This window comes from Enhydra lutris, unplaced genomic scaffold, assembly GCF_002288905.1.
Source record: "Enhydra lutris kenyoni isolate GAN:26980312 unplaced genomic scaffold, ASM228890v2 scaffoldscaffold4, whole genome shotgun sequence".
Classification (NCBI taxonomy): Eukaryota; Metazoa; Chordata; class Mammalia; order Carnivora; family Mustelidae; genus Enhydra; species Enhydra lutris.
In genome coordinates, this window is record NW_019154088.1 from 44,380,232 (window position 1) to 44,403,488 (window position 23,257).

At 34.2% G+C, this 23,257-nt stretch overlaps 1 protein-coding gene across 1 annotated transcript in view; it reads right to left on the minus strand.

Moving 5' to 3' along the window:
• Positions 1–23,257, minus strand: part of LOC111138987 (MAM domain containing glycosylphosphatidylinositol anchor 2) — an 853,965-nt gene that overhangs the window by 51,329 nt on the left and 779,379 nt on the right. Inside the window, exon 11 of the mRNA XM_022491049.1 lies at positions 2,683–2,860. Coding sequence (XP_022346757.1) covers positions 2,683–2,860 — 178 coding nt within the window. The remainder of the gene's footprint in view (positions 1–2,682; positions 2,861–23,257) is intronic.

Sequence of the window (23,257 nt, forward strand, 5' to 3'; positions counted from 1 at the left end):
TAGAGGAGAACATAGGCAGTAACCTCTTTGACATCAGCCACAGCAACTACTTTCAAGACATGTCTTCAAAGGCAAAGGAAACAAAAGTGAAAATGAACTTTTGGGACTTCATCAAGATCAAAAGCTTCTGCACAGCAAAGAAAACAGTCAACAAAACAAAGGCAGCCCTTGGAATGGGAGAAGATATTCGCAAATGACACTACAGACAAAGGACTGTTACCCAAGATCTATAAAGAACTCCTCAAACTCAACACCTAAAAAACAGATAATCATTCAAAAAGTGGGCAGAAGACATGAACAGACACTTCCCCAAGGAAGACGTATAAATGGCTAACAGAACCATGAAAAAATTATCATCATCTTTAGCCATCAGGGAAATTCAAATCAAAAAACCACACTGAGATACAACCTTACACCAGTTAGAATGGCAAAGATTAACAAGACAGTAAACAACAAGTGTTGGAGAGGTTGTGGAGAAAGGGGAATCCTCTTACACTGTTGGTGGGAATGCAAGTTGGTGCAGCCACTTTGGAAAACAGTGTGAAAATTCCTTAAGAAATTAAAAATACAGCTACCCTATGACCCTGCAATTGCACTACTGGGTATTTACCCCAAAGATACAGATGTAGTGAAAAGAAGGGCCATATGTTCACAGCAGCAATGTCCACAATCACCAAACTGTGGAAAGAGCCAAGATACCCTTAAACAGACAAATGGATAAAGAAGATGTGGTCCATATATACAATGGAATATTACTCAGCCATCAGAAAGGATGAATACCCAACTTTTGTATCAACATAGGTGGGACTGGAGGAGATTATGCTGAGTGAAATAAGTCAAGCAGAGAAAATCAATTATCATACGGTTTCACTTACTTGTAGAACATAAGAAATAACATGGAGGACATTAGGAGAAGGAAAGGAAAAGTGAATTGGGGGAAATCGGAGAGAAAGTCAAACCATGAAAGACTATAGACTCTGAGAAACAAATTGAGGGTTTTGGAGGGGAGGAGGGTGGAGGGTTGGGTGAGCCTGGTGGTGGGTATTAAGGAGGGTACTTATTGCATGGAGCACTGGGTGTGATACATAAACAATGAATTTTGGAACACTGAAAAAATTTAACTAACTAACTGAATGGAGAACTCCAACCGCAAAAAACCACATTCTATTATTTTTAAAATCAGGCCCCGGTGATCAATGATAAAGAGAGTAATAATTCACTAAAGTAATGAAATAAATATGAAATATTTTGCTAATGATTCATTCAACCCTGAAAAATATACTGACAATTCTAGAGGTAGTCATGAATATCATAAATTTCAACTGAAATAATTCTCATAAATTCCAATTGATAAAATATTAATCTGTTTCCCTAACACACACATAAACATACATACATTTATGTTTTTAACATTAGCAATCTAAAAGAAAAAATGACTAAAAAAAAAAATAAACTAGAATGTACTTCAACAAGCTGCAATACATCTATACAATGGGATATTAAAGAATCAAAAGAAATGCACTATCAAGCCCCAGACATGGGAAAAACCTTAAAGGCATATTGTTAAGTTAAATAAGTTAGTTTGAAAAACCTATTTGCTCCATTATTTGTACTATACAACATTCTAGAAAAAGCAAAACAACAGACAATTAAAAGATTAGTGGTTGTCAGGTTTGGAGGGGACATGGTTGGATGAGTAAGTAAGGGGATCTTTAGGGCAGTGAAACTATTCTGTATGACACTGTAATGGTGAATAAATGATATCAACTTATCACAATTCATATAACGGTACCACATAATAATAAACAATGTAAACTACTTGCTTTAATAACAATATGTCAGTATTCTTTATCTTCTAGTAGTTTAATAGTTTTATGTTTCACATGTAGATCTGTGATCCATTTTCAGTTATATGTCATGAAAAGTATAACGTTTGTATTTAGATTCAATATTTTGCATGGCATTTTTCTAAAGAAAGATGTTAATAATATGGGAAACTGTTGGGGGAAAGGAAATGCATAGAAGCTCTACTTCCTGCTTGTTTTTTTGTAAATCTAAAAATGCTTTAAAAATAAACTCTATCAATTAAAAAACAAGTTTTGATAACATTTGCTAACTTTTTTTTTTAAGATTTTATTTATTTTTTTGGCAGAGAGAGAGAGATCACAAGTAGGCAGAAAGGCAGGCAGAGAGAGAGGGGGAAACAGGCTCCCCACTGAGCAGAGAGCCCGATGTGGGGCTTGATCCCAGGACCCTAAGATCATGACCTGAGCTGAAGGCAGAGGCTTTAACCCACAGAGCCACCTAGGCGCTCCCATTTGCTAACTTCTTAATGATGTAAATTTTAAAGACATTAAGAATTTGAAGAAAATGCAGAATTATTGTATCATAGCATGGGATAAAGGATCAAGGGACATTGTTGACATTATCACATTGATTCAATGTTAACTAAAACATCATTCTATATTTCTATATTTATATCAAATATAATTTATGATGATTAAGTTTTCTGGGTTTGTTTGCTTGTTTGCTGGGTGTTTTGTTTTTTTGTCACTTGGCTGATGACCCAGAAAATCAATATTCCAAATGTTAGTTTTTTATAACTTTAATAGATAACTGCAATGTACATATTCCAGACAGTTTAATATGCAAATAAATACTTTAAAATAAAAGACTACTTACCACTATATTTAATGACACGAATTGTTGAATCTCCTTCACCAAATTTGGTGAGAGGAGTTAGCCGGACTTCATAAGCCTCTGGTTTAATTAGCTCTGTCAAGTTATATGTAATTAGTTCTCCTTTTTGAATATTTCCATTTATTTTAATCTCCTGTTCCCACCAACGCTGCTGTCCAGCCTGAAATCAGAAGAATTATGTAGTAACATCCCCAATATTTTCTTCAAAGATACTTACTGTGTTCTAACAAAATGGGTGAAAAAGCATTCTGAAATTTTATTAAATAAGTACATTATGTGGATATATTTTATTAAAGTTCAAATTTCTATAATAAGCAACAAGTTCTGTAGATGTTTCCATGCAGATGTTTGCAGATAACTACCAAATTATCACAGAGTAGTTTGGCTGATTAAACAGATTTAATATGCTATTTTATTAGGAGTCAGAGGATAAAACAATAGTTTCGACTACAGTCTCAAACTGAAGATTTGAAGAGATATATGTTTTAACTACTTTTTTATTCTTTTTTAAAGTTTTTATTTAAATTCCAGTTAGTTAACATAAAATGTAGTATTAGTTTTGGGTGTACAATACAGTGATTCCGGACTTCCATACATCACCTGGTGCTCATCATGCCAAGTGCCCTCCTTAATCCCCATTGCCTATTTAACCCATGCTCCCACCAACCTCCCCATCTGTAACAGTTTGTTTTCCATAGTTAAGGGTCTGTTTCCTGGTTCACCGCTCTCTTTTTGTCCTTGCTTGTTCATTTTGACTCTTAAATTCCACATATGAGTGAAATCATGTGGTATTTATCTTTCTCTGATTGACTTATTTCACTTAGTATAATACACTCTAGCTCCATCCCTGTCATTGCAAATGGCAAGATTTCATTCTTTTTTATGGCTGAATTAATATCCCACTGTATATATACCATATCTTCTTTATAGTCAACTGATCTTTGACAAACAAGCCAAGATAATACAGTGGCACAAAATAGTATTTTAGCAACCTGCAATGGAACACTGGGCATCCCCATGAAAAATATTGAATCTAAATCCAAACGTTATACTTTTCATGACATTTAGTTGGAAATGATCACAGACTACATATAAAACATAAAACTACAAACCTACCAGAAGATAACATAGGAGAAAAACTAGATGACTGTGGTTTGGCAATAACTTTGAAGATACAATACCAAAAGTACAATCCATGAAAGAAATAGTTGATAAGCTGGACTTCTTTGAATTTAAAATTTCTAATGAAGATAGTATCAAGAGAATTGAAGGAAAAGCACAGACTGGGAGAATATATTTGTAAAAGACACATCCAAAATATATAAAGATCTCTCAAAATTCAACAATAAGAAAATAAATAACCCAATTAAAAAATGGAACATGGATCATAACAGAAAAGATGCTCCATATTATATGTTATCATAGAAATACAAATTAAAACAATGAGATGCCACCGTACACCCATTAAAATAGTCAAAATCCAGAACACTGTCAACACCAAATGTTGATGGGTTTGTGGAGCAAAAGTAACTTTCATTCATTGCTAATGGGAATGCAAAAATGGTATAGCCAATTTGGAGGATAGTTTAGGTTTTGTTTTGTTTTTATTCACAAAACTAAACACACCTGTACCATATAATCAAGCAATTGTGTCCCTTGGTATTTACTTAAAGGGGCTGAAAACTTAGGTTTGGCACAAAAATCTGCCCATGAATGGATGTCTATACTAGTTTTTTCATAATGGGCAAGACTTAGAAACTACAAAGTTGTCCTTTAGTAAATGAAGAGACAAATAAACAGTGCTACAACCAGACAATGGGATTTCACATATGCCAAAGAGAAATGAGTTGTTAAGACATGAAAAGACATAGAGTAAACTTAAATGCATATACTCATTGAAAGAAACCAATCTGAAAAGGTAGTATAATGTATGATTCCAACTGCATGACATTCTGAAGAAGGTAAAACTATGGAGATAATAAAAAGATAAGTGGCTGCCAGAGCCGGGGCGGGGGGTAGATAGCGGGGAAGAGATATAGAAGCTGAGCACAAACAATTCTGGGGACAGTGAAACTACTCCATATGATGATATCATGGTGGATATAGGTAATTATAAAACTACATAACACACAACATCAAGAATGAACACTAATGTAAATTATGGACTTTGCTTGATAATAATGGATCAGTGTAGGTTCAACAGTCGTAACAAATGTACCACTCTGTTGGAGGATGTTGTTACTGCTAGAGACTACGCAAGTGCTGGGGTTGGGTGTATATGGGAAATCATTGTACTTTCTGCTCAATACTACTATGAGCCTACAACTACTCTAAAAAAATGTAGTCTTCAAAAAAATCTATTGGGCCACTTCATATTTTCTTTTATTTGCATACATTTTCAGTTTTATTCATATAAGTAGTATAAGTATAGTTGCCTTATATTTTTATATCTGAAGTATCCTTGTTTTTGGCACCTTTCTCTGTATTTTTTAATTTTTAACATGTGTGTTGATTACATGACTAAAAATACTATTACTGGGGGTTCTCCGTCACCTAGAGCACAGTTATATTCCTTTAGAGATATACTTTTGTTTCTGACATGTTCCTAAGCACATCAACAATATGGTTCACTTTTACTTTCATTTTAAACACTTTGGTGTCACAGATTAAAGTGGAGATGATCCCTTGTTTTAGGCAGACCTTGGGTTTTGATTTCTGTTTGATCACCACTACCAAACTATAAGACTCCAAGTTTGTCTGGGTTGGTGAGCAGCTGAAGGCAAAAGCAATTTGGGTGGGATATTCCAATTAAAATACTTTGTGTTTCCGGGGCGCCTGGGTGGCTCAGTGGGTTAAAGCCTCTGCTTTCGGCTCAGGTCAGATCCCAGGGTCCTGGGATCGGGCCCCGCATAGGGCTTTCTGCTCAGCAGGGATCCTGCTTTCCTTCCTCTCTCTCTGCCTGCCTCTCTGCCTACTTGTGATCTCCGTCTGTCAAATAAATTAAAAAAAAAAAATACTTTGTGTTTCCATTTTGCCTTACATTTTTACCTGGTAATATATATACACATATATAGTATATAATTAAATGTGCGTACATATTTTTCCTATATTTATATATTTGCTTGTTTTCTGAGGGTGAGTTAGTCTTAATTATATAGCCTAATCTCTTATAATTCTGGATATGTAAATCTCAAATATATGCAATTACCACAGGATTAAGAAATGACAAATAAAATTATAGAATAAAACAGAAAGCCCATAACCATATTTGTGGGGTTGTTCACATACAAGAAAGAAAGATTTATCATCCAACTGGTTATGTATATGGGAAAAACATAGAAAAAGTCTCAGAAAGGGGCACTTGGGTAGCTCAGTTGGTTAAGCATCTGCCTTCAGCTCAGGTCATGATCCCAGGGTCCTGGGATCGAGCCCCACAACAGGCTCCCTGCTCAGCTGGGAATCTTCTTCTCCATCTCCCTCTGCCCCTTTGCATGCACACACACTCTCTCTCTCTCTCAAATGGATGAATACCATATTTAAAAAAAAAAAAAAAAGAAAAATCTCATGAAGATCAAATAAGACTTAAATTTAACAAAAAGCAAAAGTCAAACTACTTAGAAAAAATACAGAAGGATGTCATTATGACTTCAAGTAAGATACTGCTTTCTTAAACAGATTAGAAAAGCACAATTAGTAAAGGAAAAGATTGATAAAATAGTCAATCTTAAATTTGACATTAATACTAAATTTAAAATTTTGGTAGAAAAACTTCTTCTCATCAGTGCTCCACTGAACAGCAAAAATCAAGGCAGATGTTTGAGGAAGATATTTAGAACATGTACAGCTAACTAAATCATATTAATACTCTCCTAACTCAGTAAGAAAAATAATCCAAGAGAAAAATCAGACTAATAGGAATAGGTATTTCATAGATGCAGAAACCCCAATAACTAATTAAAGAAAAGGTACAGTCTCACCATGTACCAAGATAATGGGAATTAAAATCACAATACCATTTTCCATCATCAGATAAACAAAAACTTGTAAAATAACAATATTAAAGTTTGATGTAGATAGAGAACAATGAGAATTTTTATACATATCAAGAACAGGGAGGGTGAGAGAAGTGGGAGAATGGGTAAGGCTTGACTCCACTTAACAAGCTAAGGAGTTAGCTTACAACAGTGTTACAGAGAGTAGCAGAAGACTAGAGACAGCTAGGTCAAAGAAATGAACTCAGGACACAGTATACAGAAGAATCTTGACATTCACATTGGTTTCCCCTTGTCTCCTAAGTCTTGCATGGGGGACGCACAAGGGCCCACATGGATTTTGTACATGCCTTGCGTTTGTATCACAGCTGAGGGATGCGGAGCTTAAAAAAAGCTTAGTATTGGGGCGCCTGGGTGGCTCAGAGGGTTAAAGTCTCTGCCTTTGGCTAAGGTAGTAACCTCGGGTCCTGGGATTGAGCTCTGCTCGGGCTCTCTGCTCCATGGGGAGCCTGCTTCCCCCTCTCTCTCTGCCTGCCTCTCTGCCTACTTGTGATCTCTGTCTGTCAAATAAATAAATAAAATCTTTAAGAAAAAAAAAAGTTTAGTATCTCTCTCTCTCTTTTTCCCCTTTTGCTCATTCGTTTTGTTTCTTAAATTCCACCTATGAGTGGTATGAGAGATAGAGGGTATTTATGCTTCTCTGACTGACTTATTTCGCTTAGCATAATACTCTTCAGCTTCAAACCAAGAAACTGACTCCAAACTCTAGAGAACAAACTGTTGGTTACCAGAAAGGACAGGGGAGGAGTGTGTGTGGGGGGGGGCAGGGAGGGAGAGATGGGTTAACAAAGTGATAAGGATTAAGGAGGCACTTGTGATGAGCACTGGGGTTGTATGAAAGTATGGAACCACTATGTCGTATACCTGAAACTCTCATTCTACTGTGTGTTAACTAACTGGAATTTAAATAAAAACTTAAAAAAAGAAACCTTAGTATTTTATGACTGACAGTAACAAAACCTGCTCAGGCATCACCGAAGAGGGAAACATTTACTATACTGGACGTTAAACAGACTTTCCCTGCTCTAAAGGGAAACAATATCTCTGTTTTCTAAGGATGCTTGCACTACAAATGACCTTGGGAAGATAGGCTGGAATAAAAAGACAGGGCTTCTGTATACATGATATGCAAAAAAGCAAGACATCCGTGGGAAATTGTCTTCTAAAAATATAGCCTTGATGAGTATGTAAACTGAAGAGCAATTTGGCAATAAAAACAATATTACAATGAGAACAGATAAACTCCTGCATTTCTACACATGCAAACAGAAATATTCATGGCATAGAAAGTACAGAAAATGATCTAAACCTCAATAAGAGATAAAATAATAAAATGTAATAGAAAATAGAGCATGAAAAATGAACCTAAACTATATGTATCATCATGGACGAATTTCACAAAAGTGATGTTGAGCTAAACTTAATTTTGAAACAGGCATATTATAAAAATTAAATTCAAAGTATGTATTTTGAAGAGGGATGCATAGATATGCATTGGATATAAAGAAATGCAAAACTTAGTAAATACTAAGTTCAAAATACTGGTCAGGTGGGTTAAGAGAGCACCAAAAGAAGATGCAATTGTGAGGGGTAAACAAAGGACTTCACTCTATTTAGAGTTGATGCTTAACCCACTGAGCCACCCAGGTACCCCAGGCAATTCACTTTTTATTTTTATGTTTTTTTCCAGAGGGAGAGAAGGATGTGTAGGGGCAGAGGGAGAGGGAAAGAGAGAATATTAAGCAGGTTCCATTCCCAGCGTGGAGCCCCTATGCTCCTGAACCAAAATCAAGAGTCAGACACTTAACCTACTGAGCCACCCACATTTCCCTACAAGACCATTGAGATGTGGATGGTCCTTGAGCTACATTTGGTGAGGCGCAGCTCGGTCTTGCTAGACCACCTCACTGATACTAGTAGCTTCTTCTAACACCTCTACATTGATGACTGCCTAACTTGCATCTTTAAGTTAAAAACATAATAAAAACAAAAACAAAAAAAACACTATATCTGGTAGTCTTTATATGTACCAAGCACTACATTAACTGTATTATACTTATTAAATTTATCCAGCACAACCCCTAGTAAGTAGGAACTAATACTAGCCTTGTTTTACAGATAAGGAAACTAAGGCAGAGAGAAGTTAGCATAACTCTTTTAAGGTGATGTAGCCGAAGAGTAACAACTGCAAAATTTGTTTACACACAAAATGACTCTTTCACTCATCACTTTTTCCTTGCTTCCCCAAAATTTATGCCTCCCTTACTTTTTTTTTTAACCAGAGCCTTTATTTATTTAGTTATAATATACTTATAGTATTTTTTTGCATATAGATTATAAGCCAGAAATAATTTCTTAATAATTTTTATACCTGCAGTGTCTGGTCATTAACTTGATAAAGATGTGATCAGATTAAACTCTAGCATGTCGCGTATTTCTAACTGGCCTTCCAGGGGTGAAGCGGGAAATCCAACTTACTTAGCAATAACCACATACAATCACTGAATTTACATGCAAGGGTAAAAATGGACAAAAAACCTAATTGTTCAGAAAGCATTTTACTCAGGCTTAGTTGGTACTAGAGACTACAAAGTTCCTATTAGTTCTGGAGGCCAAGTATTCTATAAGTTAATAGAATGTAAGTGACAATTTCTTTCACTGCTCTTAGATTTTTAACTTAAGGCAAAGGACTATTATTTCAGAAGATAGATAAAAGCTGTTTAAACTCACAAAAATATATACAGAATGATTTGACATTTAACTATTATCTAAGAACAAGCAAGTTTAATCAAGGTGAACTTTTCTGGATGTTAATATAAGTTCAAAACAACCCAATATTTGTAGTGCATCCCCAGGGAGGATTGTAGGTATTCTATTGTTATAATGAGATGCTCTCCTCAAGTAATTTTAGTTGGCAGATACAATGATGTTGTTACTTACTACAAACTCTAGAGTACATAACTTCATATGTGTATTAAAAAAGCAATAACTTTGGTTCCAAGTCTTTAATTTTAAAGCTGTAATGAAAGTATATTCTTCAGCAGTTGAAGAATAAGCAATTAAATATTTCATATTATATCTCAGCGAGCTGTGCAAAACGTAAAAATGTGAAATTAAATGCAGTGTTTGCACATACACAAAAGAAAATGCAACAACAATCCACTGTTTGGAGGTAATACCACAAAACCCTCACAGAATGTGGCACCCTAATCGTAAGTGTACCCCATACACATGTTCCTATGAAAGCAATGTATTAAAAAAATTCTTATCAAGTTTTTTTTTTTAACTTTCCATTTAACTTTTCCTTTTCCTAGGGGATACATTCCTTTCAAATGATTTAGGGGATGGCCTCAAAACCTAGAAATCCCCTACAGTGAAGCATTTTATTAAACGCTGTGGTTTAATGTTTTTACCACAGAAGATAGCTAAAATGCTATTGTTGAAAAGGTTACAGAAGGAAAAAAAAAAAACACAATTTTTTTTTTTTAGTTTTAAAAGGAATAAAATTAGCTCCTTTAAGTAGAAATCTGCAATGAATTCTGAAATGTGGCTAACGAGGGGAAAGCTGCTGTCTCTTCCTTTTTGACATAAAGCTCTTTCAGCATGATAATGAACTCCAGTGAAAGATACTGTTTAAGTGAGAGCCTAAAGGAGAAAAGAGAGTACATCAACTGAATATAAGACATATACATGTTTATGCCATTTATTTTGATGTAACCTGTAAAAAAGATATTGATAGGGATGCCTGGGTGACTCAGTCAGTTAAGTGGTTAAGTGTCTGCCTTCAGCTCCGGTTGTGATCTCAGCGTCCTAGGATTAAGCCAGGCATCAGGGCTCCCTGCTAGGCAGGGAGTCTGCTTCTCCCTCTGCCCCTACCCCTTCTTGTGCCTGTGCTCTCTCTCTCTCAAATAAATAAATTAAAAATCTTTTAAAGAAAAGAAAGATACTGATGTACCCATTTTATCGGAAACTTCCATTCGTGTTTACCAGCTACATTACTAGTAAAAATAATAGCTGATGTTAAAAACCCACGTATTACAGACATTAAATCATATACTCTTATGATCATTCCACAGAGTCTAAACTAGCTAAGATAATGTTTTGATGCGTTAAAATCCAGATGCCTTATAGCCTCAAATAAAGGTGACCTGGGCTTTAAGATACACTATTATTTTAGTAATACCTTAGGGGTTAAAGGGTTAATACATACTGTGGCAGTAAATGTACCTTATTTCTTTTTTCTACTAAGAATAGTAGTATATATTTATCCTTTAATTACATGCATTTTCTTCCTTCAATAGTACAAATCTGAATCTTATTCTTTTCACACTCAGTATGAAATCTTCTGAATTAGAGGCACTTTTCAACACCCTTGAAATATTTGGTTTTTCAAACTTTGCTCAAGATATTAATGCCTTTGGAATTGACAGTACATCTTTTAGATACACAGATGTTTAATAGTTTTTGTCTGTCATTCGTCTTTGGAAGCTAGAGTGATTTTTCTTAACTGAATCATGTTTAGTGAAAGTTAGATGGCTTTGCCTGAAAGCTAGCCTGAAGCTTTCAGCTGACTGATTTGTAAGGAGTTCTTCAACAAACTGCATCAGCATCTGCTGACTGAAGATAATGGGTTGTCGTCTGAGGTATGTGGGAAACACCTACTGCTTTTCATTGCATTTCCATTGTTACAAATGGGATCAGTCAATGCCAAGTACATAGTTTTTGTCTCTCAGTGTATATCACACTACAATATTAAAGGCTTTTTAGAAAGTGTGTAGGGATCCTGTTTATTATTTATTTTTTTAGTGTCTCACTTAGAGAATTTGTGTTTCAAGAGACTTGTAACACTCACCATCCCATAATTATTGTAACTTTGTAAATATTGTAAAAACCCCAGTATTAGACGCCTTTTTTTCTTATTATGTTATGTTAGAGATCCGTGTTTAAATCAGAACTCTAAGAACGCTAATAATGTAATTGTGGTAGTCATCAAATTGACAGAAATCTACACAGAGCAAGGTCTGTATCTGTATACACAATGTTGTCTGGTAAATAACTTCTATTGCCTAAATACTGGCAAGTTCATCTTAATAACTACCATATAATGGATTCCAAATATGCAACACTAGAAAAGTGGAATAAGGAAACAGAATTGAGGAATTAGAGCAGTACTGTCTTTCAGCACAGATGGCCTTGTACTTCATTGTAATCTTATTTGGTAAAATTCGGTAACAGCCATAGTGACACTAAAATCTTCTGACTTGAAAATATATTCTCATAATTTAACATAAGTGATGCACATATTCATGTATATTTTAATTTCAGATTTATCCATAAATAAAATAACAGATGCTACTTAATAGTGATCTCAGTTAATAACTGGTTAAGAACATTTTAGGAAAGTGATTTAAGTAACTATTGTTTACCAATATGGTGAATGTTCTAATTTTGAAGAGGATGGAGAAACATGAAAAATGTCTAACATAATGTGAAGTTAAAGTAGCAGAGTGCAAAATGTAAACAATATGATTGTGGTTGTACAAAATACATAAACCTACTGAAAGGTTATGCAAAATAAGAACAGCTGTTTTAGGCGGTGAGATGCTGCATGATTAAAAAAAAAAATTCCTGGGGCACCTGGGTGGCTAAGTGGTTGAGCAACTGCCTTTCACTCAGGTCATGATCCAAGTCTCCCATTCAACTCCCTGCTCCGTGGAAAACCTGCTTTTCCCTTTCCAACTCCCCCTGCTTGTGTTCCTTCTCTCACTGTGTGTGTGTGTGTGTGTGTGTGTGTCTCTCTCTCTCTCTCTCTCTCTGTCACATAAATAAATAAATAAATAAATAAAGTTTAAAAAAAAGTTCCTTTGATATTATATTAACTGGTAATAGGACAACTAACCACTATACAATATCTGGGAAATCTGATTCCAAAGGATGGGGTTCAGAATAATGTTACAGCATATAATTGAGGAGTATTAGAAAGCTACATTCACTAGCATTTAGAGCAAGTGCAGATTTCATAATTTGCTCTAGAAATTGAATACTATTTATATTTCTAAAATTGAATTTAGTTTACCTCATTCCAATGATGAAAAATTCTTTTTTTTTTTTTTGAAAAACTGATTCTTGATAATTCAAGTTAAACTCATATGTTTAAGATTTGCACTTGATAAACTCAGATTTCAAACTCAATCACTTAGAGTACTGAGTACTACCTGGGGAGGTAATTAAACCCACTCCCTAGTTTAAGTGCTCCTGGCATGGTAGTAGAGAGGTTGCCTATTGTTTAGATTATCCTGTCTCCTACTGATCTTCTCTCAGACTTAGTCAATTTTATTTGGTCTTTCTTGTCCTCTACTAGCATATTTTGCTTATATCTTTGAAACTGCCTTGGCCTCTGGGTCAATATTTCTATTCAGCCTGTGTCTTTGGCAAATCACAGGTTCTTTGGGTCTAAGCATTATCTCTGCCCTTCCTCAGAAGTTTGGTAAATCTTGACTGCTTCTCAAGCACCACAATGAAGCAAAAGACTAGCCAGTCCCCGGGGACCTGAAAATCTTACTCAGTCTGGGCTATTGTGCTACTCCAGGGCTCACCCTGCCAGGACCCAGAGCTTCCAGGCCATTCTTTGTGGGCTACACACTGGGAGGCAAGCATAGCCTTAACTACTCACGTGGGTTATAGGTGCCTTTCTCAGGGAACGTTTAGACTTACTCTACTGCTCTTCCCTTACTTTTATAAAATACTCCTTGTGCCTGGGGATTCTGTGTATTTGCACTGGAATTTCTTCCAGTGTTTTCATCCCTGACATAAAGGCTTTGGACTCAACACTTTTTTTTTTTTTTTAAGATTTTATTTATTTATTTATTTATTTTTATTATTTTTTTTTAAGATTTTATTTATTTATTTGACAGACAGAGATCACAAGTAGGCAGAGAGGCAGGCAGAGAGAGGAGGAAGCAGGCTCCCTGCGGAGCAGAGAGCCCGATGCGGGGCTCGAGCCCAGGACGCTGGGATCATGACCTGAGTTGAAGGCAGAGGCTTTAACCCACTGAGCCACCCAGGAACCCCGTGGACTGAACACTTTTCTCTCTCAACCCACCTTTTGCCTACTTCACTACCACAACTTCCATCTGATTTAAAGCTTAGGCTCTCAAGGCTACTGTTTTTACTTTGATTCTTATCTATGATTTTATCTTAGATTTTAAAATCAATTCAAAGCTCATTAGCCATTTTTTAAATTTTGTGCTAGTGGGTTTGTCTTCACGTTCTTGGAAAGTATCTCCACATTAAGGGACCGTATCCTCAACATCTTCTCTTGTAACATTAAATAATAATGGAGCAATTGATTAAAAAAAGGATTACAATAATTTTAAAAATGCACTTGTTAATATTTCAAATTCCCAACTGTCCTTTAGCAATCAAAGTTTTTAACTTACATGATAAACTAATGTCAAGGAAGATTAGAAAGACATGGCATTTAGCTTTGAAAGTCTTGATTCCCTACAGGTTTTCTAATATATATTCCTTACCATAATAGTTAACCCGATTACAAAACAAAGAAAAGAACAAATAACTCTCAGGTAAAGAAAGCACTAAATGGGTCCACAGCTTCAGTGAAGTTTAGTCTTTTAGTTTGCTAAGTTCTTTTTTCATTGTCTACCTAATGAACCACTGCTCATGTAGGGACGTAAACTGGAGATTTGGCAGTCTCTGGAAAATACCGCTGGTGTATAAATGAAAGACACTGTAAATATATTTCAAGGATGATTAAAAAAATGAGAACTAAACATAAGACACATAGAAAAAAGTCTTCAGTGATAACCAAATGAAACATTCTTGCTCAATGACCATAGAAATGGAAGAAATAGAAGAAAAATCGAGCCAAAAACTTTCTAACTATATCAAGGGTTTTATGACTTAAAGTTAAAAATGTAGTTCCAGAAAAAATAAAACAACTATTAGACTAGAACTTTGAATAGGCCTTTTAGCTCCCTGAAAAAAATTTAGTTTCTGGTGAAGGGTTTGAAACAGAGACTAGCATTTTACACAGTCTTAACTATTTAGTATATATCTTTTATGTGACTTTACATTTCCAATGTAACCTTTTAAAATATATTAGAAGAATTACATGAGAATATTATTAAATACCTAATATTTATGAGTGACTACTATCTGTTCTAAACATTGTAGTTATTTAATTTAATCCCAATTCAATGAGTTAAATTAACTTTCAATTATAATTAAATGTCAATCCATATTATTATATTTTCACCTATTCTAGTACCATGTGTAGATTTACTGTTTCAAAAAATAAAAACTCAAAAAGTAAACTAATAAAAGAGGAGAGAAAAAGAATAAATATGGTATCTCAGAAGATACAGAACAGATTCAATGTTCAAATGAACATTTGAAAGTGTTTTCAAGTTCAAGCTTTTCTCACCCCTCGCAAGAACATTTTGGAGCCTTTGTCACATACGTGGCATTTGAAAGGTAACTGCTAATACTTAGCTTAGGGAGTGCTCAAGGAAACATCTTTGTTTTTTTAACTTTGCAGAACATATTTATCTTCAGTGGCATGAATAAAGGTAATGTTTTTTTCTCTGAACCCCAAACAGAAATAGACCCATAAATACAGAGGATAAACTGGTGGTTGCCAAAAAGGAGGGGGCTGGGCAAAATAGGTGAAGGGGTTTGAGAGGCACAGGCCTCCAGTTATGGAATGAATAAGTCATAGGAAGGAAAGGTACAGCACAGGAAATATAGTCAATGGTGTTGTAAGAGCACTGTATGGTGACAGATGGGAGCCACAATTGTGGCAATAGCATAATGTATAGAGTTTTCCAAATACTATGTTGAACACCCGAAACTAATGTACCATGGTATGTCAACTAGTCTTCAGTAAGAAAAAGGAAGGAAGGGGAGGGAAGGAAAGAGAAGGGAGAAAAGTATTATGTTATGTTTTATGGAGTTATTTAGTAATAACTTTAACGAATTGTAATCATGACTGTATAAATATTGAATAACAGAGTTTAGATTTGTGATTTGGTAGAGTTTAAAAGATTTTATGTAAAATGGATAGAGCATAGGAAGGTCAAGTTTAGATAAATCTTAATGCAATAATTAAATGATCTTTCTTCAGTTTATTAATAAAGAGTTATTTTGGTTTAAATAATAGAACTTCTGTATAATTTCAATAACCACAATTTCATCAAAACAATTTCACCCAAAGCTTTCCCTGATTATTGGGCATTTTTTGATAATGAGCCTTTTTCTCTTTATAATATAATTATAATAAATTTTTTAAGGTAAAAATGGAACAAAAGGTGAATGTTTGATAAAGTTCTTATGTAGGCTTAAACAAGCACATATGTTATTGTGTAGGGAAACTGGATACAGGTTGTTCTGATTCAGAAAAATTGTTAGTTTGGTCACAGTCAGGCTGTCCCATTATGAAAAACATGAATTTTCAAGACATAATCAGCAACTTTGTTAAAAATGGAGTATAAACTTCATTTAAGGAACATGAAATAATATTCACTTTCAAATATAAAAATGTAGTTACAGTACATTCATATTTTAATACTATAATTAAATTTCTAGGAAGAAACCTCACAACCACAGTGTTCTTTATATAGAAATTAAGAAACTAATTGCAAAGATTAAGGTTATTTAAGGATTCTCTAATGTGTTTTTCACACAAATCATATTAAAATAGTCTCCTTCCCCTTCACTGTGACCTCGGTCAGTAGGGTGCCTACATGGTAACTTCTGTATAGTATATCCCTTAATTCAACCCCCAGACACCAGGAAAGCTGATCCTTCCAAAGCGCATTTGATTAATTTTCAACCATTTATGGAATTATAGTTTGGGTTGAAAGTTGAAAATATTCAAAGTATTTTTGTTTACCAAGAAATGTAAAAATAATAATAATAATAATAATAGCTACCAACTTTTTGAGGACTTTTTGAAGACTCACCATTTCCAGGTATTGCACTGAATATTCTACACGTTATTTTTCATTTAATTTTTATAAAAATCCAGTGAGGTTAGTATTCTTATCCTTATTTCCTTAGTCAAGGAAACTTAAAGAACTGATACTTTCCCAGGACACATAGCTAGTAAGAAGCAAGAGATGATACAGAAATTCAATATTGTCCAATTTTAAGGCTACTTTCCTAATCCTAATCACTATTCTCCACTTCCTATTATTATATTATTTATTATATATTTTATTAAATGTGTTGCTTTCACAAATTTTTCTGACTAATGTGTACTTTATTCACATTCCCTTAGAAAAGGGATAAAGGACTTTTACACTAGGGAGGACTTAATTATGTTGAATTGCATTACATAGCAATGAGTGATAGATTTAAGATAATGAATCTATCTTTAGGAGAATGGTTAGTCATACAAAAAGCTTTTGATTTTGTGAGTCCTGACAGTTTAAGAGAATGCAGGTTCTGCTTTTGAATTTTATTTCAGGACTCCAGTGAAAGTATGCCTGGTTGGGCTGAGTTCTGTGATCATAACTGTTATATAAATCATTAAGTGACAGGGTATTTCATATTGCCTCAGGAAAGAATTTGCGTGTATTATGGGCATAAACCCTCCACCATGAACTTATTACTTTCATGTGTTAAAACAAAACATCAACATTGAGAACCACCCAAAAGACCATATATAACAGTAAAAATAATCATTCTTTAGCAGGTAATGATAAATTACTACAGAAGAAAAACTGGTTTTCTATCAAGTTTGGAAATAACACAGTCTAATTATTTTCTTGCCATGCTTGGATCAGCAGGTGAAAGGACACCTCAGCCTAAAGATTAATTCCTTATAAATTTCAACCTTAAACCAGAATTAAGCAGCTTAGTCAGCATCTTTCTTCATAAGTTACTGTTTCTAGAATGTACAAATACATCAGTATTTAGGGTTTTGATTCTGGCATTTCATTTTGGCATTTCTTTGATATAAGGGGATCATGATCACTTCCTTCAATTATTTTTGTGGATAACCTGGTGTGCTGCTTTATAGCTATAAGATATTTAACTTCTGCTATGTCCTGAGTTTATTACTAATAGTTTTACATTTGATCCTATAAATGTCACCTGACTTTCTATATCTCATCAACAACTTCTTCTTTTACCTGCATTCCTTGCTTCTAGTAAATTCTGATTCCCACCCATCCTACATATTGCCACCAAAGTAATTTAATCTTATTTTCCTGCTCAAATGAGCTAAGTGATTACTCTTTTATAATATTGTTTAAAATAATAGCTAACATTATTGAGCACACAGTATGTGCTTTGACTAATTATTCAGTTCAACTTAGTTGAAATCTATAATATCCCTATGAATATATTCTAAGTTTTCTGAGACTATTTTAGCTTAATAAAACTTAAATAGATATCCACTTGGGCAATCAATTTGACACTCTAGGAGAAGCCTCAGGTTAATATGTTTTAATAAACTTTATATAATAGAAAATAATGATATAAAATTTAAATGTATTGCTGTTACAGTTTTAATTCAATCACTGACAATGATAAAAAGTCTCAATCATCAAAATATTCTAAAATTAAAAGCTTAGAAGAAAAACAGTAAGGAAAGCCATGCTTACATAAATGTATAAATAAAGATTAGCATATCTTACTGTATTTTGGATTTTAAAAAAGTCAATAATATTCTTTTCATGGGAAACATTATGCAACTTCATTGACTGATACATTTATTTATTCATTCAAACTCATTGGCACAAAAAATAGTAACAATGAGGAACCTAGCAGAGTAATTTCTTTTTATATTGTATCAGTGTTAAACTGAGACTGGAAGGGTGAGTGGACAATAATATCGAAGTATCATATAAAACATATTAAAATAGTTTAAATAGAATTTAAACTACAAATTATAATATAAAAATTATATAATATATAATATAAAAATATTTCAAACTGTGCAGTTTTTTTCTGAGTCAGAGAAAATTTAGATTTAAAATTTTCTTACATATAAAGTCTTATTTTCTAGTGATTTTATGGCCAATGAGACACAATACTTTTCTTAGTGAAAGAAATAGAGCAGTGTCACTGGAAAGGCTACTTTTCTAACCTATTTCCAGTCCCCAGGCTCTTTAGCAAGAGAACCCAGCTTTTAGAGGGACTATGTTTCTGAGCCTCCCTTTAAGCAAGATGTGGTCATGTGACCGAATCCTTGCCAATGAGATCGAGGTAGAAATGCCAGTTGGTGGTTCTGGGAAGACTAGTAAAGAAAGCTTAATCAGGGGTGCCTGGGTGGCTCAGTGGGTTAAAGCCTCTGCCTTCGGCTCAGGTCATGATCCCAGGGTTCTGGGATTGAGCCCCACATCAGGCTCTCTGCTCAGCAGGGAGCCTGCTTCCTCCTCTCTCTCTGCCTGTTTCTCTGCCTACTTGTGATCTCTGTCAAATAAATAAATAAAATCCTTAAAAAAAAAAAAAAAGAAAGCTTAATCAACTAAGAAGGGCTTTTATTCATTTGTTGTTTTTTAAGGATTTTAATTTTATATCTTTGACTTTACCTCACTATGGTATGTGATCCAGCCATGATGTCTCAAACTATAGCAGCTACCCTAGATCATCGGGTAACCTCAAGCATGAAAGTCATGTCCTCTGATAGTGAAAAAGAAAGCTACAACTTTCACCTCTAATGATACTATGGAGCATGCATCAGCACTGGACTGCCTATGTCCGAACTGATTCTTCCTGAGAGAACTAAATATGTATCTCGTTGAGGCTCCTATTTATTTTGGTCTTTTTAGTTGTATACAGCTAAACATAATCTTAATTACTAGAGATAACAACCATTTGTTTTCTATATATCTTAAGGAGAAAAAAAAACAGACTGTTGAGTTTACTCAATGTAAAACTGTAAAAATTGTGACATAAAATTTTCTGGACATTTTTAATAAATTAGGGAATGGTTTTGTTAGCACTGCTTTCTATAAAAGATTCACTTTGCAGAATTGCAATTTAATATCTATCAATATATCAACATCAAGGAAAAAGTAAAAGTATGCTTGTTTCATCTTGTTATTGCAAAACAATTCTGTGTAACAAATAGCCAGAAATTCTTAACGGCATGAAACAATATGCATGTATTCCTTGCTTGTGCATCTATAGGTTGGTCGGGTTTTAGATTATTTAAGCTTGGCCTAACTGGGCTTGCTTCCAGTTATAGGTTGAATTCAGGTCAGCCCCACATGTCTCTTACCCTTTTTTGGATCACCAAAGTACCTAAGGCAGGTTTTCTCATTGTTGAAGTCAGATGATTTTGAGGGTGAGTAGAAGTTTGCAAGGTCTTTTAATGACGATGCTTAGAACTAACCTCTATCATTTCTACATATATGACAAAGGTAAATCACATAACCAAGTTCCACATCTGTGAGTATAGGATATACTATTTCCAAAGACCAGAACTAGGGAGAAATAAACTTTCAATGAGCAATAATCTAATATATTACAGTGTTGTATTAGAACTTTGACTGTATCATACATTTCCAGTGACAACATTTTCTTATTAAAGGGAAAGTATCAAAATATGTAAGTTCTTAGAACTTAAAAACTAAAGAAGTATCATATTGCCATATAATTGCATCTTTATACTTCTTTTTACATATCACACTTAAAAGGAACATTTTTTAAAGCCAACATGTACCTCATTGTAAAAAAAAAAAATCAACTATAAATGGTTATCTAGATACGTGTTTTCCATAACACAAAACTGATTCCAATTTTAAAGCTGTATTTATTTATTTATTTATTTATTTATTTATTTATAAGATTTCATTTATTTGTCAGAGAAAGAGAGAGCATGAGAGTAAGCAGCACAAGCAGGGGGAGCTGCCCGCAGAGGGAGAAGCAGGCTCCCTGCAGAGCGAGGAGCCTGATGAGGGTTCATGCCAGGACTCTGGGATCACAACCTGAGCCGAAGACAGACACTTAACTGACTGAGCTACCCAGGCATCCCTGCTTCCAATTTTAGAAAAAAGATAATTACTGAAATTCTTCTATAGCCGTCCTTAGTAAACACTGACAATTTATCAGCAGTCTTTTGTTTAAAGAAATGCTACTTTAGTGCCCCCCAAATAAACTGATAATTAAAGCAATCAATGTTTTATTACATAAGTATATTTAAATGATTTTCCAGAAAACTTGTCATATATTTATCCATATGTGAAATCATATTTTGATTATTACTCCTTATTAATATATTTTATTTGAATTTATTAAGCATAAAATCCAATATCAGTGTCTACTGAAGAATCCCTGTGCTTAAATATTGTTTACACTTGACATCATCCTCACATCTATGCCTTGTATTCCTGTCGATTTCCAGAAAGATGTCTTAATCATCAAAATGTTCTTAAAATATTACTTTGAAAACAGTCAAACAATACGTTATGCAAAGGTGTATACTGAGGCAATTTGACATTTTGAAACTGCATTTTCTAAGATTTTATTTGTCAGAGAGAGAAAGAGAGAGAGAGCGTACAAGCCGGGGAGCAGTAGGCAGACAGAGAAGCCGACTCCCCCATGAGAGACCCGAAATGGCATTTTTCATCAGAAATGCCAATTATATTTTATTTTAATGGAAAATGTTGCACAATATCATTGACTGATTGTCATTCAAAGCTACCTATTGAGAGCCTATTACTCAAAAAAAAAAAAAAAAAAGAGACAGAATCCTTGTCCTTCATAGAGCTTAAAACTGAAACTAGTAACGGTCTTATTGAGATGTTGGGGGGATTTTAAGAGTTAGTAGATGTAAAGCACTCAAAACAATGTTTAACACAAATTAAGCATTACATATGTGTTAGCTAATTCAAGAATAATTACATTTGCTAGTCCTCCTACTAGTGTTACTGAGAAGCAAGTGGTATGTATGTGGAAAGGATACAGTGAGAGAGAAATTAATTTAATTATCACTGAAAAATGTGTAATTATAAGTTTGGGAATCATAACATGATTAACATAGGGATCTGGCCTAGTTTGGGGACTGTAATCATCTTATCTGTTTTCTTTAATTGGAAAATTTGCCTACCTAAATTACAGCTAGACTTTAATTTTATTTCTTTTTTTTTAATTGGTTTCAAGTTTTTATTTGAATTCCAGTTAGTTAACATACAGTGTAATACTAGTTTCAAATGTAGAATTTAGTGATTCGCCACTTACATACAACACCCAGTGCTCATCACAAGCGTCCTCCTTAATCCCTATCACCTATTTAGTCCATCCCTCGACCCACCTCCCTCCAGCAGCCCTCAGTTTGTTCTCTATAGTCAAGAGTCTCTTTTATGGTTTGCCTTTCTCTTTTCTTGTTTTTCCCCTGTGTTCCATGTTTTGTTTCTTAATTTGTAATGACATGGATGGAGCTAGAGAGTATTCTGCTAAGTGACATAAATCAGTCAGAGAAAGAAAAATACCATATGATTTCACACATATGTGGAATTTAGATCCTAATTATAAAGCAAAAAATGAAACCACAGAAGTATTAGAGGTAAACATCTTAAATGATTTTGTTTAGCTCCTTGACTGTGCTAGGCTTTTCAAGAACACTTCAAATTCAGAAACCATAAGATGGAAAAATTCAGTTGTATAAAAATTTTAAAAATATGCACAGTAAAAACATTTAAATGAGAATATAAGTACATGGAAGAATACTTCCAAAATATATGACAGAATTCTTAATATATTTGGAAGGCTTTGGATAATCAAAAAGAAAAAAATATTAGCAATTAAAAATGTATGGTTAACTATGGAAAACAATTTGGAGGAGGCAAGAGCTTATTCAGCAAAAGGCTCTGATAATTTCGTTGGCAAGAAATTGGACTTGGTAATCATGGAAGAGTTGTATAAGGGTAAAAGGATTTGAGGGATATTCAAGAGATAAAATTGGTGGAAACTGGATGACCCTGGATATGGGAAATGAAATAAAGGTAAGAATCAAGAACTATTCCCAGTTTCTCTCCAGCCTGGGATGAATGATGAGACTATTCAATGTAATGGGGACACTAGAGGAAGACCAGGCTTCAGACAGAATAGGTCAGGATTTAGAGATGTTATGGCTGAGAGGCCAATGAGGCATTTGAATGCAGATTTGTCAAGTGAGTAGGTCTAAGTAGGTAAAACCAAATCTCCAGGAACATTATTCATTGACATGTTCTTTGGTACTTGATAAATAAAGTAAGTAATGGCAATCACATATGGTATAGTGGCTCCTTTAGAGAAAATACATGGAGGTTGAGAAAAAAAAGTTATTAAAAGCAAATATTCTAGGGTAAGATTGTAAGACTGAATGGGGAGGGTAGGAGTTTGGCAAGAAAAAGAAATGGTTACATCAAAGTCATCCAAGTAATTCATATAAAGAATGCCAATCATTTTAATTAGTCAGATAGCATCAACAAAAATATTAGAACATGGTATAAATTTTAGGTCAGATTAACCAAAGGTAGCATTTAGTAGTCAAT